This window comes from Vombatus ursinus, unplaced genomic scaffold (genome assembly GCF_900497805.2).
Source record: "Vombatus ursinus unplaced genomic scaffold, bare-nosed wombat genome assembly UNPS02014826.1, whole genome shotgun sequence".
Classification (NCBI taxonomy): domain Eukaryota; kingdom Metazoa; phylum Chordata; class Mammalia; order Diprotodontia; family Vombatidae; genus Vombatus; species Vombatus ursinus.
The window spans coordinates 5,391,441-5,412,282 of NW_020954604.1; the positions used below are offsets into that span (position 1 = coordinate 5,391,441).

At 38.6% G+C, this 20,842-nt stretch overlaps 1 protein-coding gene across 1 annotated transcript in view; it reads left to right on the forward strand.

Annotated features, from left to right (window-relative positions):
• The first annotated feature begins 18,629 nt into the window (after positions 1-18,629).
• The window catches only part of TNFRSF21 (TNF receptor superfamily member 21), a 106,044-nt gene continuing 103,831 nt past the window's right edge, over positions 18,630-20,842 (forward strand). Inside the window, exon 1 of the mRNA XM_027838454.1 lies at positions 18,630-19,174. Coding sequence (XP_027694255.1) covers positions 19,055-19,174 — 120 coding nt within the window. The 5' untranslated portion in view covers positions 18,630-19,054. The remainder of the gene's footprint in view (positions 19,175-20,842) is intronic.

Sequence of the window (20,842 nt, forward strand, 5' to 3'; positions counted from 1 at the left end):
TGATTCCTTCCCCAATTACCCTAGCCCTTCTGAAGCTTTTACACTGAGTTCCTAGACTACTTAAGAGGTCTAGAATAGAACACATAGATCATTACAATTAGAAGTAACCTTAAGGGACATCTGGACTCATCTCTTTATAAGACAAAAGGTAAAACTGAAGCCAAGAGAGGTCAGGTGACTTGACCGAAGTTACACAGCTAGTAAGTAGTTCCTAGACTACTTGTGACCTGTTCCTTATAACTGACCACAACTATAAATTTTCTTAGATGTAATAGTGTGTGGTTAATAGTGTTCAAGAATGGGTTTAACCCAGAAAACTGTAGATTAAAATCCTACCTCTAACACTTCATGTCAGTGTGACCCTAGACAAGTCAATCTCTAGGGCCTCAGATAGTTCCTTAGGATTTCTCTTCTAAGTCATAGTCAAGGATTGCAACCTATGTTGATGGAAGAGAGTTTCTACACTGGAATTTCTCAGGTTGATGAAACTATAGCTTCTTTGAATGATTCCATAGAAGCTTTTTTGAATTGTTTTACCTGGATAAGTCTTGTGGCAGCACAGTATAGTAGAAAGAGCCTTAACTCTGGAATCTGAGGACCTGGGTTCAAATCTGACTTCCAGTGTTTACTACCAATGTAAGCTTAGGTAAGTTACCTAAACTCCCTGGACCTCAGTTTCCTCATGTGTAAAATATGAGAGTTGGACTGGATGGCCTCTGAGGGCCCTACCAATTCTGTATTTGTGATCCTATGATCCCTAAGTCTGTTACAATAGCTAATAGCACAGTTCTGGTCCTATAGTTGATTGACTATTTTGCTTCTATCAATGAAGATGGAAGAAGGAAAAGATAAGAAGTGCCTAGATAACATACAAAGGGGATTGGAAAGAAGCCTTTGAGTAACTTGATTACAATTTCTATGCTTCTTAATGCCTTCTTGTCCCTTCCCCTCTCAAAATATTTCTTTTTTTTTTTGGTTAGGCAACGGGGTTAAGTGACTTGCCCAGAGTCACACAGCTAGTGACTGTTATGTGTCTGAGGCGAGATTTGAACTTAGGTCTTCCTGAATCCAGGACCAGTGCTCCATCTGCTGCATCATCTAGCTGCCCTTCAAAATATTTCTTATCCTTCAAATATCCTAGTTTTCTCAACTCCAAAACTAATCAAACACTTACAACCATAGATTTAGCACTGGACTTTAAACTCTCAAGATTATTTGGGAGACAATGTAGCATAGTGTAAAGAGTGCTGGACTTGGATCCAGGAAGACCTGGGGTGGATGTCCACCTCAAACGCTTGTTGTTGTTGTTGTTTGTCCTTTGTTCTCGAGGAGGACCATGACATCAGGAAGGTGATGCCATGATATAAAAGTAAATTGGATTTGAGTGAGGGAGGGCTGCGCAAAGTCACCAGCCTCACTATCACCTCTTGAGCCATCTGGGTCCAGTGGCAAGATAAAGATCAGGATGACTGGAGATGGTCCCACACCTTAAACACTTAGCAGTTAGCTGAGTAAGTGAATCATTTACCCTCTCAGTTTCTTTAACTGTGGATTGGAGAATAATATGTCACACAATGAGCTAATATATATGGTGTGCTTTATAAACTTTAAAATGTCGTGTAAAAGTCAATTATTATTATCATGTATCAAACCACTTATTTTACAAGTGAAGAAATTGAGTTCAACATAGACCAAGGAACTTGCTCAAAGCCACATGGCCAGTTAGTGACAGAACTGAAACTAAAATTCACTCCTCCTAATTCTTAATCTGATATTGTTTCCAATATAACATCCTTCCCACCTCCTCCCCCACCCTTTCACATTAATTTTTTTCACTGAACAAAAATTTAGTTTTCTTTTCCAGCCACCTCCCCCTGCCTATTGAAAAAAAAAAAAAACAAAATCCTTGTAACAAGTATGTATATTCAAGTAAGACAAATTCCAGAAATGACCATGCCCAGCAAGATATAGGTTTTGTTTTGTACCTTGAATCCATCCCTTCTTTGTCAGGAGGGGATCATCAGTCCTATGGAGGCATGATCGGTCATTATATTGATCAGAGTTTTTAAGCTTTTCCACATTGTGTTGTTGTTATCATACAAAATGTTATCCTTGTTCTGCTTACTTCCTGGTTCTGCTTACTTCATTCTGCATCAGTTTACTTTCACTGAAACCATCCTTTTTGTAATGTCTTATGGAGCAATAGCATCCAATTGCATTCATATGCCATAATTTGTTCAGCCATTCCTCAACCAATGAGTACTCTCTTAGTTTCTGATTCTTTGCCACAAAAATACTTATAAATATTTTTATAAAATTTATAAATATTATAATTATTTTTGTCTTTTTCTTTCTTTTTTTGGACATCAAACATAATTAAACCCACATAATTAATCCTTTTCCTTATTTAATCTTTTCCCGGATCTCAAATTCAAATTGTAGACTTTCAAATACAGACTGATGATATAATTTCAAACCTTGCTGCTTTGACCATAAGCAAGAGCTCATGGTTTTAAGACTATATGAATGCTGATTCAGGGAGGGAAAGAGAGGGGAAATGCCTTTATCTTCCATGTTCCAGGAAGGATAGAAAAGGATGAAGAATAAGATGCAGGCCTTATTTTGTCTTCCAACCACCTCCTCCCCACTTTAAGAAAAAAAAAAAAACAAGAAAAAAGAAAAAAAAATCCCTTCTAACAAGTATACATAGTCAATTAAAACAAATTCACAAATTGGCCTTCCATTCTGGCCTTCACCTCCAAGTAAAATTAGCAATGATTTAAGGACTCAAATAGGTAAAACTTATGACAACTTCTGCAGGAACCCAGAAACCCTGAATTCTAGAATTAGAAGTGACTTTAAAGACCATCTGGCAAAACTACCTCATTTTAGTTTTTATTGCTATATTTTGTTTTTATATCATCCTCATTTTCCAAATGAATCTCTCCCTCTTTACTTACTCAGAGGGTCATCATTTGTTACAATGAATAAAAATGAGTAGGAAAAATATAGTTTTGCAAAACTGGTCCATAAAATGTACTAAATACAGTTTTGTAAAACTGACCACCAAGTTTTACAGTATATACAATGTCCTACACCCATGGTCTCCTACATATGCAAAAGAGGAAGGTGCTCATTTTTTCTTTAGGGCAAAACTTGATCATTAGAATTATAAAGTCTTTGTTGTTTTTTTGTTCTTTCTATTTATATTGCAATCATTGTGCCTGTAATTTTCCTGGTTCTGCTTATTTCACTTTGCATCAGTTCATATAACAACTACAACCACAAACTTTTATTAAGCACCTACTACATGTCTAGCATTGTGGTAGGCACTGGGGATATAAATAAAAAGAATGAAACCATAGCCACCCCCAAGGAGCTTACATGTCAATGGGAGAGGCAACAGGTACATATATATGTAGAATAAATATATAGTGAAAAAATATAAATATATACAGAATTGGTTAAAAACAAAGTAGTTTGGAAGGGAGGGCACTAGCAACTGGGGAGATCAGGAAAGACTTCATGCAGAAGATGGTGCTTGAGCCGCATCTTAAAGGAGAGAGGAACTCTGGGAGGTGGAGGTAAGGACGGCGTGTGTTCCACACTTGGGGTTCCACCAGTGCAAAGGCACAGAGATGCTTAATGGAGTGTCATGAGTGAGGAATAGAAAGAATTTGGCTGGACTGAAGAATGTAGAAAGGGGAGTAATATCCAATGAGGCAGGAAAGATAGGTTGAGGCTAGGCTATGTAGGACTTTAAAAGCTAAACGAAAGTTTATATTTTATCCTAGAGACAATAGGAAACCAATGAACTTAGTTGATTAGGGGGTCAAATGGTAAGATAATAATAGCTAGCATTTTTATAATGCTTTAAGGTTTGCAAGATGCTTTGCAAATATTATGAATCTATGCTTATGATAAATTACTTTGGCAGTAAAAATGTGGTATTTATTGGAGTGGTAAGAGATTTGAGACAGGGGAACCAATTAGGAGCATGGCAATATTCTAGGTGGTGATAAGGACCTGAACTAAGGTGAGAGCTATTTGAATGGAGAGAATAGGTTCAATGTTAAAGATGTTATAAAGCAGAAATGGCAAAATTGTGAATTGATTGCATACATGGAGTGAGGAAGAATGAGGAGGGCAGGATAATTCAGAGATAATGAACCTGAGAATTAGAAAAAATGGTGATGCCTTTAACAGCAATAGGGAAATTTGGAAGAGAGGAGAGTTTAGGGATCTAGAGCATAATTTTATTTATTTTTTCCAGGTATCCAGTTTGAAATATCCAAAAAGCAATTGGTGATGTAGGACTGAAGCTCAGAGAAGAGCCTGGGATTACATATATAGATATGGGAGTAATCTGCACAGAGACTCTAAACCTGTATGAGTTAATATGAGAAAGAGAGAGAGAGAGAGAGTACTAAAAACTGCTGTAAGACTTTAGGACATCTTTTATAGTGTGTAAGTCTTTCTGTGCTTCTTTTATTCATTTTTATTATCATATTTATTTTTTATTATATTTTAATATAATTATCACATAGATTTTATTCATTCAATAATATTCTTTTTTAAACAAGGAAGTAATATTCATTGATATTAATGTACTATAATTGGTTTAAACATTTCCTAATCAATGGTCATCTATCCCTAAATTCCCTCATTTTACAACAAGGTGAGAACCAGAGGGAGGAAATGATTTGTTCAAATTCTCACAGCTAGTTAGTGGGAGAGATGGGACTAGACTAGTCAGCTTTGGCTTCTTGTCTAGAAAATGTTCCCCTTATAATTAGACACTTTCAGGTGTACTTTCACTGAATCGTTCCTTTATGGTGGCTTTTTTCTTTATGGGAAGGGAAGTGAATAAAATTGATCCTGCTTTTGAAAGTGGAAAAGTAAGTTGTTGTAGAGAAGCTGGCTTTCAGACTGTATGTGACATGAAAAGGGATTATGGGGTGTTTCGTTTCTCACATCGCATGCCTCTCTCTCCCACCCCCAATCACCCAGTAGAGGAGAAAACACCTGGCAATCCTATCCTCCCTTTTATCCTATCTGATAGCACATCCCTGGGAGACAGTCACCATGGAAACTTGATTAGACTCATGTTCATGCACTTAATTTTGTGGTCTGTTACTATGCTGATGATATTCCTACAGCAAGTTCTAAAACTTCTTTTCCTTTCTTTTTTTAACTTGGACAGAACCTTGGACAGATCCATTAACCTTCCAAGGTAAGGTACATTGATAGGGCACTTCACAATGCTGGTTCTCATTTGTGAGACTGAGATGAAATAGTCCTAAGCCATGGGGAATAACACTTGCTGCTGAACCTGTGCATCACTTTCTCTAACGCTTTCCTCCTATCTATGATAAGCAAATCTTGTTGTCACTGCTACTGCCAGCCCACACTTGGTCTCCTGAAGTATTTCCTCTGACTCAGCTCTAGGCCAGCTCTATTATAAATTCTTGGTATAGTGCAAAAAAATTTGGACTCAGAGTCAGGAAATCCAGGTTTTTATCCTGGCTCTCATATTTGTTATCTGTGTGATCTCAAATAAATTTCCTACCCTCTCTGAGTTTTAGTCTCCCCATCTAGAAATAGAGTTAGTATAACTTGTCTACCTACCTCATAAGGTTGTTGTGAGAAAAGCCCTTTGTAAACATTAAAGTGATAGTATAAATGAATTCTTATTATTATCCCTTCTCCTAAATCTCCAGGGGAAAATTTTTTAAGAATTTTTTTTTGGCTTGGCTGTCATTTTATTTTATTTTATTTTTTACTTTTTTGTTTTTTAAATCATATTTAATATATTTTTCTCAATTACATGTAAAAACAATTTTAACATTCTTTTTTTTTAATTTTGAGTTCCAAATTCTTTCCCTTCCCCCCATTGAAAAGACAATCAATTTGACATAGGTCATACATGTGTAGTCATGCAAAACATGCAAGTCATTCTGTGAAAGAAAACACAACCAAAAAAAAGCCCCAAGAAAAATAAAGGAAGTAAAGAAAAAGTATCTTTGATCTGCATTCAGGCTCTACCAGTTTTTTCTCTGGAGATGAATAGCACCTTTCATCGTAAGTCCTACAGAATTGTCTTCGATCATTGTATTTCTAAGAATAGCTAAGTTATTTGTCGTACAAGATTACTCTTACTGTGTACAATGTTCTCCTGGTTCTGCTTATTTTACTTTGCATCAGTTCATATAAGTCCGTGTTTTTCTGAGAGCATCCTGCTCATCATTCCTTTTTTTTAAAACAATTAATTAATTTTTAGTTTTCAACTTTCACTTCCATAAAAGTTTGGGTTCTAAATTTTCTCCCCCCTCCCTCCCCACCTTCTTCCCTAATATAGTATGTAATCTGATATAAGCTCTATGTATACCTTCATATTAAACATGTTTTCACATTAGCCATGTTGTAAAGAATTAGAACCAATGGGAGAAACCACAAGAAAGAAAAAACAAAAAAAGAAAAACAAAAGAGAGAGCAAAAATTTACTTCAATCTGCTTTCAGACTCTATAGTTCTTTTTGTGGATGTGGACAGCATTTTCCATCATGAGTATTTTGGAGTTGTCTTAGATCCTTGCATTATTAAGAAGAGATAAGTCTAGGGGCAGCTAGGTGGCGCAGTGGATAGAACACCAGCCTTGGATTCAGGAGGACTTGAGTTCAAATCCAGCCTCAGACACATAACACTTACTAGCTGTGTGACCCTGGGCAAGTCACTTAACCCCATTGCCTAGCCACCCCCCCCCCAAAAAAGAAGAGATAAGTCTATCAAAGTTAGTCATTGAACAATGCTGCTGTTATTGTGTACAATGTTCTCCTGGTTCTGCTCACTTCCCTCAGCATCAGTTCATGTAAGTCTTTCCAGATTTTTCTAAAGTCTTCCTGCTCATTATTTCTTATGGAACAATAGTATTCCATTACATTCATATACCACAGCTTGTTCAGTCATTCCTCAGTTGATGGGCATCCCTTCAATTCCCAATTCTAGGCCACCAAAAAAAGAGCTGCTATAAATATTTTTGTACATGGGGGTCCTTTTCCTTTTTGTTTTTTTTTTATCTCTTTGGGATACAGATGTAGTAGTGTGTATTGTTTAGTTAAAGGCTATGCATGGTTTTATAGCCCTTTTGGCATAGTTCCAAATTGCTCTCCAAAATAGTTAAATCAGCATACAACTTCACCAATAGTACATTGATGTTTTAATTTTCCCACATCCCCTCCCACATTTGTCATTTTCCTTTCCTGCCATATTAGACCATCCAACAGGTGTGAGGTAGTAGCTTAGAGTTGTTTTAATTTGTATTTCTCTCATTAATAGTGATTTAGAGCACTTTTTATATGACTATAAATAGCTTTGATTACTTTGTCTGAAAACAGCCTGTTTGTATCCTTTGACCATTTAGCAATTGAGAAATGGCTCTTATTTCTTTAAATTTGACTCAGTTTTCTATGTTTGAGAAATGAAGAAATTTATCAGAGAAACTGTAGAATTTTTTTCACAGCGATGATTACCAACTACATATTTCCCTCCATCCTATTTCGCTCCAGTTAATCCTACTCTCTCTCTTTTTGCCCCTTCCATTCTCAAAAGTGTTTTGCTTCTGACTTTTACCTCCCCCAAACTGCCCTCCCTTCTATCAGCTCCTCTCCCCCTTCTCTTATCTATCCCCTTCCCTTTCTACTTTCCTGTATGGTAAGATAGATTTCTACACCCAACTGTATATTATTCTCTCTTTGAGCCAATTCCAATTAGAGTAAAGTTTATGTTCCCCTCCCTGCTTCCCCCATTGTTCCCTCCACTGTAAAATATCTTTCAGGTCTCTTTTATGTCATATAATTTATACCATTCTATCTCTCCCTTTCCTCTTCTCCCAGTGCATTCTTCTTTCTCATCCCTTAATTTTATTTTATTTTTTTAGGTAGTCATACCATCACATTCAACTCACATCTCTGCTTTCTGTCTGTGTGTACTCTTTCTAACTGCCCTAATAATGAGAAAGTTTTTAGGAGTTATAAATATCATTTTACCAGGTAATAACATAAACAGTTTAACCTTATTGAATCTCTTATGATTTCTTTTTCCTGTTTACCTTTTTAAGCTCCTTTTGCATCTTGTATTTGAAAGTCAGATTTTCTATTCAACTCTGGTCTTTTCTTCAGGAATGCTTGAAAGTCCTCTATTTCATTGAATGTCCATTGTTCTCCCCTGAAGGATTATACTTTGTTTTGTTGGGTAAGTGATTCTTAGTTGTAATCCTAGCTCTTTTGCCCTCCAGAATATCATATTCCAAACCCTCCAATCATTTAATATAGAAGCTGCTAAATCTTGTGTTATTCTGACTCTGGCTCTACAATATTTGAATTGTTTCTTTTTGACTGCCTGCAGTATTTTCTCCTTGATCTGGGAGGTCTAGAAATTCACTATAATATTCCTGGGAATTTTCATTTTAGGATCTCTTTCAGGAGGTTATTGGTGAATTTTTTCAATTTCTGTTTTATCCCCTAATTCTAGAATATCAGGGCAGTTCTCCTTGATGATTTCTTGAAAGATGATGTCTAGGTTCTTTATTTGATCATGGCTTTCAAGTAGTTCAATAACTCTTAAATTAACTCTCCTGGATCTATTTTCCAGGTCAGTTGTTTTTCCAATGAGATATTTCACATTTTCTTCTATTTTTTCATTCTTTTTATTTTGTTTGATTGTTTCTTGATGTCTCATAAAGTCATTAGCTTCCACTTGCCCAATTCTAACTTTTAAGAAATTACTTTCTTCAGTCTTTTTTTGAACCTCTCTTACCATTTGGCCAATTCTGATTTTTAAGAAGTTATTTTCTTCAGGTTTTTTTTGGGTTGGGGTGTGAAAGGGTAGCTCTTTTGGCATTTGGCCAAATCTGATTTTTAAGGAGTTATTTTCTTCAGTAATTTTTGTGATTCTTTAACCAAGCTATTAATTCTCTTTTCACAGTTTTTTTTAAATATAGCTGTTACTCCCCTCCCCCAATTTTCATCTATTGCTCTTATTTGATTTTTAAAAAAAAAACTTTTTATTGCTCTTTAAAAAAAATCTTTTCCCCAATTGATAAATGATCAAAGGATATGAATAGGCAGTTTTCAGATGAAAATAATCAAAGTTATCTGTAGGCCTATGAAGAAGTGCTCTAAATCACTTTTGATTAGAGAAATGCAAATTCAAACAACTCTGAAACACTACCTCACATCAGTAGATTGGCTAACATGACAAAAAATGAAAATGATAAATATTGGAGAGGATATGGAAAAATTGGGATACTAATGCATTGTTGGTGGAGTTGTGAACTGATCCAACCACTCTGGAGAGCAATTTGGAACTATGCCCAAAGGGCAATCGAACTGCATACCCTTTGATCCAGCAATACCACTATTAGGTCTGTATCCCAAAGAGATAATAAAAAAGGGAAAAGGACCTAGACGTGCAAAAATATTTATAGCATCCCTTTTCATGGTGACAAAATACTGGAAATTGAGGGGATACTCATCAATTGGGGAATGGCTAAACAATCTGTGGAATATGAATGTAGTGGGATACTACCGTGCAATAAGAAATGATGAACAGGCAGATCTCAGAAAACCTGGAAAAACTTGTACAAACTGATGCAAAGTGAAATGAGCAGAACCAGTAAAAACATTGCACACAGTATCAGCAACATCGTGTGATAATCAACTATGAATAACTCAGCTCTTCTCAGTAACACAATGATCCAAGATAAATACAAAGGCCTCATGAAGGAAATTGCTACCCATATCCAGACAGAGAACCGGTAAACTCAGGATACAGATCAAAGCATATTTTTTCACTTACTTTATTCTTTCTCATAGTTTTATTTCCTTTTGGTCTGTTTCTTCTTCCACAACTGTGATGAATATGGCAATATGTTTTATATGATAGCATATGTATAAACTATATCAAACTGCTTACCACTTTCAGAAGAAGGGAGGGGAAGGAAAGAGAAAAATTTGGACTGCAAAATCTTGTAAAAATGAAAGCTAAAAATTTTTCTTAATATATAATTGAGGGAAAAATAAAACACTATTTAAATAAAATAATCTTTCTTTAACTCTTTCAAGAGTTCTTGGTGGAAGTGTGTCTAATCTGCAATTTTTTTTGAGGCTTTGCTTATAGATGTTTTCAAGTCATTGTCTTTTTCTTTGCTTGTATCTTGCGCTTCCTTATAATCAGAAGTGGATTTTTATGGCCAGGTTCTTTTTTTTGTTGTTGTTAGCTCATTTTTCTAATCTACTTCTTGACTTTAGATCTTGTGTTGGAATTGGTCTCTGTTTACGTCTGGGGGTGGGGCAGATATGACTGGTTTGAGCTTCTTTATTTTATCTCCTATTACTTTCATAGCTAAGTCTGGAGGCCTCTAAGTTTTCGGTGGTGTGATCTTGGAAGAGGTCTGTTTATTACCCTCCTGGTCTGTGCTCTGCTCCCTCAAGACTCTCTTTGCCATGAAACTGTGACCTGGGTAATGGATGACAGACCTGCTAAGTGGTACCTGTTCCTGCTCCCAGTGCTAATATGGTCATCCCCTGGGATCTCTTTCTGACCAGATGTTCAGACTCCTTGCTATCCCTGGATAACGGACTGCTCCCTGCCAGTACTACTGCTTCGATAGCCCAACATTGCTTATACCGCTATTCTGTGGAAGCCTGGGGACACAAAGAAATAATCCTGGGCAGCTCTTGTTCCTATATCCACAGCCCAGTCTATCTTCCCAAGTTGTCCTAAGCTGGAAAAATGACTCCCTCTGACTTTTTCTTAACTTTCTCACTTAGAATTTGGTTTGGTATGTTTTCTGTGGTCATTGTGGAAGAAGTTTTGGCAAAGTTGCTGCTTTCACTCTACCACCTTGACTCTTATTAATTCTTTTTTTTTGGAAACACTATTGTCACTTCTCAGTGACTCCTTCCCCTCCCAACTTTACCTCAGAAAAAAAAAGTACAATAAAGTAAAAAAAAAAAATCAATCCGTTGTCCACAAAGTATGCCCCATTCTTTACCTGTAATTGACCACCTCCATTATATGAATACTTTATCATCAGTCCTTTGATAAAGTATTCCTAAAATGGAGGTGGTCAATTACATGATTAGTCACTTCAAATTCTTTCTCTGCATTGCCTTTTGCGTTTAGAGGAATTAGTTATACTTTATGCTCAGCTATAGGCTTCTCAAACACTCAAAAATACCTTTTCCAAATTAACAAAACCCAAAATGTGATGAGGCTATTGTGACTTGAAAGTTACTATCAATCAACAAGTACTGAGACTATGAGATTCCCTCTGCTAGATCCTGGGAGACACAAAGAAATACAAAACATTGAAATAAAAGTCACTGAACTTATAGTCAGTCTAGGTGGGGAGGAAAAATTATTTATATGAAAATATAACTAGCAATTATCATTTGGTCATGACCTGTGATTTCATTGGTGTAGGGAATTCTGACCAAGAAAATTCCCTCTATCCCTGCAGCAATTTTAGATCAGACATTGTTCTGCAGCTTCTGGTATTAGAAGATTGTTTGGGTGCACTGAGAAGAGAAGTTCACAGATTTATTCTCAACCCAATGTGTATCGGAGACAGAATTTGAACCCAGATCTCCCTGACTCTGAGGCCAGCACTCTATTCACTGTATTAAGCTACCTCTCAACTAACAATGCCAAAGAGTATAAAATGGGTGCCAAATGAATGAAAGAGATAAAGTGGTAGAAGATTTCAAAGTAGGGTGAAAATAAGGCCAAAGAAGGATTAAGTGAAGATGCAGGTCTTAAATAGGTCCCTGAAACACAGATAGTTTTAGAGAAAAACTGGGAAATTATTCCAAATAGAGTGAATGGGACAAGCAAGGGAAAGGAAGCAAAAATGTGCAAAATATATTTGGGAACTTGGAGAGAAAAAAGAAGAGAGAAGATGCATTTAATTTTGTTTTTGCTATGGCTCCTTGAGTTTTAGCTGAGCCATCAATTAACCAATGTTCACATATTTTAATCTTCTCTCTACTTCAACAACAACAAAAAAGTCTCTGGTGGGCATCATTGTATCCTGATTGCTTCCTGCAGATACCCAAGTCTAAGTATTTGGAAGGAAAATAAGTTTGGGGAGATTAGTGATTTTCTCAAATTGAGTTCTGATTCCTTCCAAGGTCAAATTATGTAGAGCCACAAAAACTGCTGTGTATTTTATTTCTAAATAACTAAGTTTCTAAGCCCTTCTAGATTCAAGTTACCCTTCGTGAATGAAGAATAATGTGCTTATCAATTCAGTGTGGAGATAAATTTATTGAAACCATGGGAGGAAATGGAATTGCGCGAACTTCTCTATCCATCAAAATGGAGTTTTCATTTCTATAACACCTCCCTTGACCAAAATAATTGATGCAATTAGAAATTTAGAGAAGCCACAATTGCTGAATTAAATATCTTTTGCTCAAATCTTCCCATTCTACTATAATAAATTAGTGAATTATGAATGAATGAATGAGTGTCTTCAAAATTTTACTGGATTGGTGAATTCTTTGATGTGGTTCCTCCAAATGTGCAATTCAATTCACCAAGAATTCATTTATTTTCTTTTTAACTCAACAAACACCAAATAAGACAAGCATTTCCATACACAAAGCAGAGTAGAAAAAGATTGAGTGTTCAGACGTGAATCAGTTTCATGCACAGCTTTCATCACCCTCCAACTATGTACCAAATCAACATGTTATGTTCAAAGCTATCCTACTTGTCTGTGTTTCCTACTGACTTTCTTCCTATTCTTTGTATATTTTAAAGGTCCCACAATGACTCTCTTTTCTCATTTTTCCCTTTTTAAAAATTATTTTGATAACCCTATTTCTACCCTCTCTCTCCCTCACTACTTTTTTTTGAAGTTTTACGGTTTTTGTTTTTATATTAAAAATATTTCTAGATTTCTCTTACTTCATGAGAGGTGAAGAGAAGGGATGGATGTGAGAGTGGTTATAGATGGAGGGTCCACAAGACTTGACAACTGCTTGGATGTGGGGGATGAAAATGAAGTCAAGGATGGTTCTGCGGTTTTGAACAACTTGGCCATATGTTATTTTTGTGGATGTCTTTCACCAAGGATCCATTCTGTGTCCTCAAGGTCTCTAAACATTTTATGGGTAACTGTAAGGAGTAATAAAAATTAAAAATATGGGAAGACATATATGATGTGATTTAGAGCCAAGAAAGCAGACTTCCCCCCCGCAAAAAAATATATGTATATATATATATATATATAACTGTTAACAGTGATAATGTTGAATTGAAATGGTTGAAGACAACAGTAACAAAACAGAGGCTACACACAGGAGATGATGTGGCTACTATCTTGTTAAAGACAAAGCTCACAGCCTTTTTTCTTTTAATATAAGCTCTTTTTGGGCTAGACTGTTTTACTTTTGTATTTATGTCCCCAGTGGCTAGCACGGTGCCTGTCACAAAGCAGGCACTTAACAAAGAATTATTGATTGATCAATAAATAGTACATTACAAAAAGGCATGATTACAAGTACTGTCAGTCTGAAATACTCTTTTTTCTTGTTTCGCTTAATTTTTTGGGGGTGGTGAAGGGAGAAGATCATATTTGGTGATTTTTGACAGCTGTGTTAAATCAATTTATCCATTTAAAAAGGGGTGGGGCACCAGTGTAGCACTCAAGCTAACCCTCGCTTATGTCTCACACTCGCCATGGGATCAACTAGCCTACTTTTTAGATTATGTATTTCCTGAATATCTTTCAAGTTATGGAGCAGGAGTTCTTAACCTCTCTGTGTCAGGGACCCCTTTGGTATCCTGGTGAAGCCAATGGACTCCTTTTCAGAATAATGTTTTTAAATGCATAAAATAAAACATACAGGGTTACAAAAGAAATAAATTATGTTGCAATACAGTTATTGGTAACTGTGAATGACTAAGCTGTTCTGAGTAATATGACTATTCAAATCAACTACAAAGGCCCTATGAAAGAAGATACTATCCACTTCCAGAGAAAGAACTGATATATGGAAACATGTATACTCTCACGTGTGTCTGTGTCAAATGTTGGCTTTCTCTAGTACAGAGTTGGGAGGGAGGGAGACAGCTTAAAACTCAAAATATAACAAATATATATATATATATATATATATATATTGTTTTACAAAAGGAATACAATTATCAAAATATTAGTAATAAAAACAAGTTCATAGATCCCAGGTACAGTACCCTTGTTACAGAGGCAGCATGATGTACTCTAGTAGAGTCCTAGACTTGGAGTTAGGAAGACCTGTGTTCAAATCTTGTCTGTGTTCCTAGGTCTTTTCAATCTTAGGCAAATCATTTAACCTCTCTGTGTTCATGTTGTTCTCTAGGACTTACTTACTAAGTTACAAAGGTGAAGTTGCCATTGGTGAAGGGAGTTCTTTCACTGGGAGTTCCCCTCCTGATAAAATCACAGATTTTTAAATTCTACTTCTTGCAGGCAAATGATTGTTGGCAGTATGTCACAGCAAACTTATATCTACGATATGTCTTTTTAAGCCACTCAAAACTTTGATGCTTTGGAGATTGTGATCTTTCATGATCCACAATGGTTTTCAAAATGTGGTATGGGGACATCTCAGAGTCTCCAAAGTCAAAACTATTTTTATAACAATACTAAGATATTTTAATTTCCATTACAATGAACATTGATAGATATTATCTGCATAAACAAAACCTCTTTTGAGGAGTCTTCAATAATTTTTTTAAAAATGTAAAGGGACCCTGAGAACAAAAAGACTGAGAACCATTGACCTATAGAACTAATAATATCATCACCAAAAGAGTATTGGTATTAAAAATATAGGGTTTGTGTGTGTGTGTGTGTGTGTGTGTGTGTGTGTGAGAGAGAGAGAGAGAGGAGAGAGAGAGAGAGAGGGAATCTTGGGATCATTGAAAGTGTTGCATGGTTTCCCAAATATGATCCAGTTTTTACTCTTCCTCCCATTGAATTCTGGGTCCAATTTGTTGTCCATCTGAAGAGTCTGTATGAGATATAGGTACTGATAATCTAATGCAATAGGTTTCTTGTCCAACATGTCACAATCTAGACCAGGTGTTCCCAACCATTTTTCCGTTGCTATATCTTTTGATTTTTTGCAAATCTTTCCATGTTTCTTATTCAGTGTAGAACAAAATGAATCCTAGAGTTTACCTATACATGAAAATAAAATAAAAAGAATAATTGATTTCATTAGGGTAGTATAGTTATGTATCAAATAATACCCCCTTGACAAGTTTCTTATACCCCATGGAAGTATGCGTACCCCAGGTTGGGAGCTCCTGTTGAAAGCAATAGTTGTTTTTTATCGGTTAGATTTTTCCCTGTGTGGATTGTTGAATAAAATAAGTAAACAAAACAGTCTAACTCCATAAGATAATCTTAGGAGGAGAGAAATTAAGAGTTAGAAATGATTGCCTTGCTCCCATTTTACACACAAAGCCAGATTGCCAAGAAGCCTAGATGTGAAGCCTGACTCCACAGTCTCCTTTCAACCCTGTGTCTTTCCAGGGAAGCCTCAGAGTCCAGAATCACCAAATAGCAATTGCCAGAGCTCTCTTGCTTGATTGGAAGCGATTTTATTACCTTTTGGGTGTCAGATTTTGGTTCTTTGGATGGCTTTTGATTCTATCCGCTTAATCTAAAGATTCATTTGTCATTTCTCCTTTTCACTCAGAGGGTGATCTGGAGCTTTGTGGAGGATTCCCTCCTCCACTGCAGTCTTGTTTGAGGGCAGAAAATTGCTTATCTATTCCTTGGAATAGATAACTGCTAGCTCTAAAGCTGATGAAACAAGTGAATTATAGACCTCAGTTTGAGAAAAGATGTTTCTGATGTGAAGTTGTGTATTTTGACTAAACTGCTTAATCAATTTAATCAGCCAGTCTATTCATTCTAAAAAATTGGAGTGGGGTGGGAGAGTTGACTAATTTCTTTTCACATTAACTGTATTTTTTTTGATAGACTTGATTATCCATTTCAATTTCAGTCAAAATTATCAAATCAGCAGTGCATGTAGACATGCTCAGAATCCTTTATTCATTACATTTTCTAGCCCACTCTTAATGAGGCAAATTAAACTTCAAATCCCTTAACCTCTTGCCTCCTTCTTCACTAAAAAGACAATAAACACTACAGATTTTGACAATATTTTTAGAAGCCTTTGTGAAATTTGCTGGAGATTATGTTTGGGAGCCTTAAAGACACCAAATATGGCTCACTTATAAAACCAGTGACCTTTCCCCACCCCCATCTCAATAAAGCCTTGATTTTTGAATCTTTGTGGATATTCCTGTCATTTATTGGTTGAGTCTTTTGAGAAAATGGGTTAGAGTTAATCTCTGAATTGAATTTCAGATTTTTCCAAAGGGAGCAACAGAGTGTAAGTCAGAACAATATTTTAATTAACAAGTAAATTGAGCAGTTGGCTTCATATGCCTTTATAGGCAATCTCCAGGAACAGAATCCAATCTAGTCTTCTGCCTTGAAGCTGACAAGCTGACAATGAAGAAAAGACTTAAGTTCATACGAAAGACTACAGAAACCCAGGCCATCTGCAACCCCTCCAGATCAAAAGCTTTATCATAGCCTTGAGAAATGAGCCCAAGTACACTGTCACATGGTGAAATACTAAGATGGATCCCAGGGTTATCTCTGACCAAGACAGAGGTACCAAGGCATCAAGGTACAAAGAACTGGATTTAGTGCTTCAGAGAACCCTGTTCTACCACTGTTCTACCTCTAATCTTGGGCAAGTCCCTTCATCTCTGTTGGTCTCAATTTCCTCATTTATACAATGTAGGGACTGGAATAAATGACCTCTAAGGTCCCTTTCACTTCTAAATCCATGGTACCATGAATAAGATTGTAATATCAGAAACAACTCTGTAGTATCAGAAAAGGCAGGGCATATTGCTCTATTTTGGGCCCTCCTTCAAGATTACTCCCTTCCCCAAAGTTGCCCCTATGTTTCTATGCTCTCTACTCACATCTGGGATGCCATTATTATAACATGTTTTGCATAGATATGATCTCTAATGATCATAAAAATATGGAGATGTAAACAATATCCAAGATGATAGATTGTTCCCCATTCATTAGTCACAGAATATCTAAATGGTTGTGCTGGAAAGAATCTTGAGAGATCATTCAGTGCCATCTTCTCATTGAAGGAATATGGAAACTCAAGACCAACAAAAAGAAGTGATTTGCCTAAGATCACAAGGCTAGACAGTTACTTCTCTAGCCATATTCCATATCCATTTAGTTTTACTAAGACCAGCTCCAAGTTGAGCTCCACACACAGATATTGTTCTTTTCCCCAGAGCAAAACTCTTTAAAGCATATGCCCATGGAATATCTCTACTGTACTATAAGAAATGATAAGCTACTTGATTTTAAAAACACATCAAAAGACTTGCATGAAATAATGAAGCGTGAAATGAGCAGAACCAGGGTAACAGTGATAACTGTGAACCACTAGGTTATTTGTCATTCGGGAATATTATAAATACTCAAATGAACTATTGTTGTGTGTCCGTTCTCAAAGAGGACCATGACATCAGGGAGGTGATGCCATGACACATAAGTGAATTGGATTTAAGTGAGGAAGGGCTGTTCAAAGACACCAGCCTCACTTTCTCCTCTAGAGTCATCTGGGTCCAGTGGCAAGATATAGATCAGGATAACTGGAGATGGCCCTGGGATGCAGTGGGAGACCCAAATGAACTACAAAGGACCTATGAAGGAAAATACTATCTCCAGAGAAAGAAGTGATAAATATAAATATACATAGTATGGTTTCACATACACATATGTGTGAAATAGTGGCCTCAGGTTTCAGGTTGGGAAGGAAGGGAGAAAGTTTGGAACTTAAAATGGAACAAAGAAATTTAATTTAAATTTAATTTTAAATTTAAAAAATAAAGTACATTCCTTCTGAAGTATAGTCCCTCCATTAAATACTTTGTATTAATAATAATAGTTAGCATTTTTATAATGTTTTAAGGATTGCAAAGCATTTTAGATGTGTTTCTTATTTAATCCTCAGAACAACTACATGAGTTAGGTGATATTATTATCCTCACTTTACGGATCAAACTGGTTCTCAGAAGGTGACTTCTCCCAGGTTCACACAGCTGGGATTTGTCTCGGGCAGCATTTGAATTGAGGTTTTCATGACTCCAAGTCTACCCTCTGGCCATTTCGCCACCTTGCTCCTCAATGCCATTGCATCCAGAATGCCAGTAGCCTGCACAAGACACGTATTTTATGGAATATTTACAGCCAAGTCACTGTAGGAGAAAACTACGAGGAAAATAGGGGCTGGAGTGCGTAGACATCATGAAATTAGCAAATCTATTCCACTAGGTAAGTAGAAAAGTCGGCTGTAATTCCTGAAGAGAACGCCAAGGGGCAACATTTCCCTCCCCCTTTACACCTGGAACCCTCCTTCTTTCTAACTACACAAAGGGATTTGTCTCCGCCTCTTTGTGACATCACAAAGGGCAGTACACCCGCCCCCTTCTCTTCCACCACGTGTGTATCTTTGCCCTGGCTGCCGCCCTAGCTCATTCCCTAGCCGGCTGGTTTGAGAGGCGGAGGAGGGGGTTGTTAGCCTTGGACTGAGGGTTCGCTATGGGAAGTTGTTCGTTCGTTCTCCTGCACCCAGCCCTTCTCCCTGGTTATTCGCAGCCGGTTTCGGAGGCGAGGAAAGGCAGGCGACGGCTTCTGCAGCGGCTGCCTCTCCTCCCCTTGGCTGCTGCACCGCTGGGCAGGTGTTGAAAGCCACCCAAACCCAATTCTGCCGCTCTCTTTCCACCTCTTATTCTGCCGCAGTCTCTATGGAGCACCTGAGTTAGATGGGCTCCTGGCCCCAGAGGCAGCGGTGGATGTGGCGCTGGGCAGAGGCAGCTAGGGAGTGTAGCTGCCGCGGGGCAGCGGGCCACAGGCTCCTCTGCGAGCCCCCGGACCATCCATGGGGGCTTCTGCGAGCAGCATTGCCGCCGGCCGGCTCTGCTCCAGTTTCGCCTCTTCCTCTTCCAGCTGGATCGCCAGCGGACCCAGAGCCGCAATGATCACCCGCTCCTTCTTCCTGGTGAGTGAAGCTCTTGGCGGGACTGGGGAGGCGGAGGCAGTAGAGGCATTGAACGCCTGGAGCTTGTGGGTGACCTGATGTGGGGTGGTTTTCTCCTCCCTACGCCCCTTCCCAGTCTCTCAGATTCCAAGCCCTTTCGCCTCTGGGCCAGCGGGGCATGAGGCCCGAGGACACCTGCCCTGGAAGAGAGGATGCATTCATGAGCGTTGATGGAAGCCTGGAGTGGCGGGGGCTCGCAAAGGCGGAGAATAGGCTGGAGGGCCGCCCTTTGGGGGACTCTGCCAGGCCGGACTATCGGTACTACGGCAAAAAAAAAAAAAATTCACGCAGTTTTAATGGGTGGAGTGAGAGCTGAGTGGTGTAGGTTTAGGCAGCCATCGCCGGCTACCCATCCCTAGGGTGCCACTATTCTGGGCGGAGAAGCCTCAAGTCTGTCTCTTTCCGTTCCTGGTCCCCAGGTGTGCCCCGGGCCTCTGGGCCAGATTCTGTGGTGCCGGGAGCCGGGGTTGGGAGCTAGCTCTTCTGCGGGCAGCGCGGCCGCCGCAGCTTTTGTTCCAGCTGCAGTGTCATGTCGGGATGCTACCGCAGTAGGGGAAGGAGAAGGAACGAGAGAGAGTGCCCATGTGCATAGGAGCCCTGCATTCCGGAGCAGGGCGCCAGTGTCAGCCTGTCTTCTCTCGAGTCCTGCCCTAGCCTTCCCCCCCCCCCCCCCCCCCCCCGCCCCATATCTCAGGCTGGTTCCCTGCTCCTGAAAACCTTAGACCCATCCCAAGGAACCGATAAAGTTCCAGCCACTGCATTAGAGCTTGGAATAGGGGGAGGGGGAACGAGACACAAAAAAGGAAGATGAGCTCTTCCTTCTCTTTCTCGTTGGCTTTCCGCCCCTCCCCTCCTACTTACGGGCAGCGGGCTGGGATTCTTTCAAGCTGGTGCAGTCCCTCGGTCTACTGCACCTGCTTCTGGCGCGTGTCTAGATTTAGGATTTTAATTACCTTGGCCCTTTGCCCTCAGCCCCCCAAACTACCACCTACGAAGACGAATGCCTTTACCGTGTGAGTTCTGCATATTCCCCTCTGTCTGAGACCCTGGGGAAGGGGATGCTATGGGGGAGGGTTAAGAGAGGTAGAATTGGAGGTCAAACCCATCAATCCCTTCTCTTTCCTAGTCAATAATCTCAACCTTTCTTATTATTTCTTTACCTTTTGTCTCCTGCTGTACGGAAAGTGGGGAGCCCTGGGCAAGGGGTCAGGGTTTCTGAGAACTGTCGCTTTCCCCCCACCTCCCCTCACTCCCCTTCCTCCACTGGCCTGGATTAGAAAACAAGAGTCAGGCTTCAAGTCAGTCTTTCCCTTGTGTATAGCAGAGGCAGTCTTGCTGTCTCCTTTTCCTGAAAGGCTCAGAGCTGGGCCACCATGGGCTGCTTTGATCCCAGATCCTTGCAGTTGCTATGGCAGGGTGCATTCGGGAGAGAGAGAGAGAGAGAGAGAGAGAGAGAGAGAGAGAGAGAGAGAGAGAGAGAATGTGTGTGTGTGTGAGTGTGTGTGTGTGTGTAATTGGGGGTGGGGGAGAAGGAGAGAACTTTGTTTCAGTAAGTAGCCCTAATGAACCTTTTCTATCCCATTCTGTACTGGGGTAGGTAAACTCTAGATTCCTATTCTTGAAACCTGA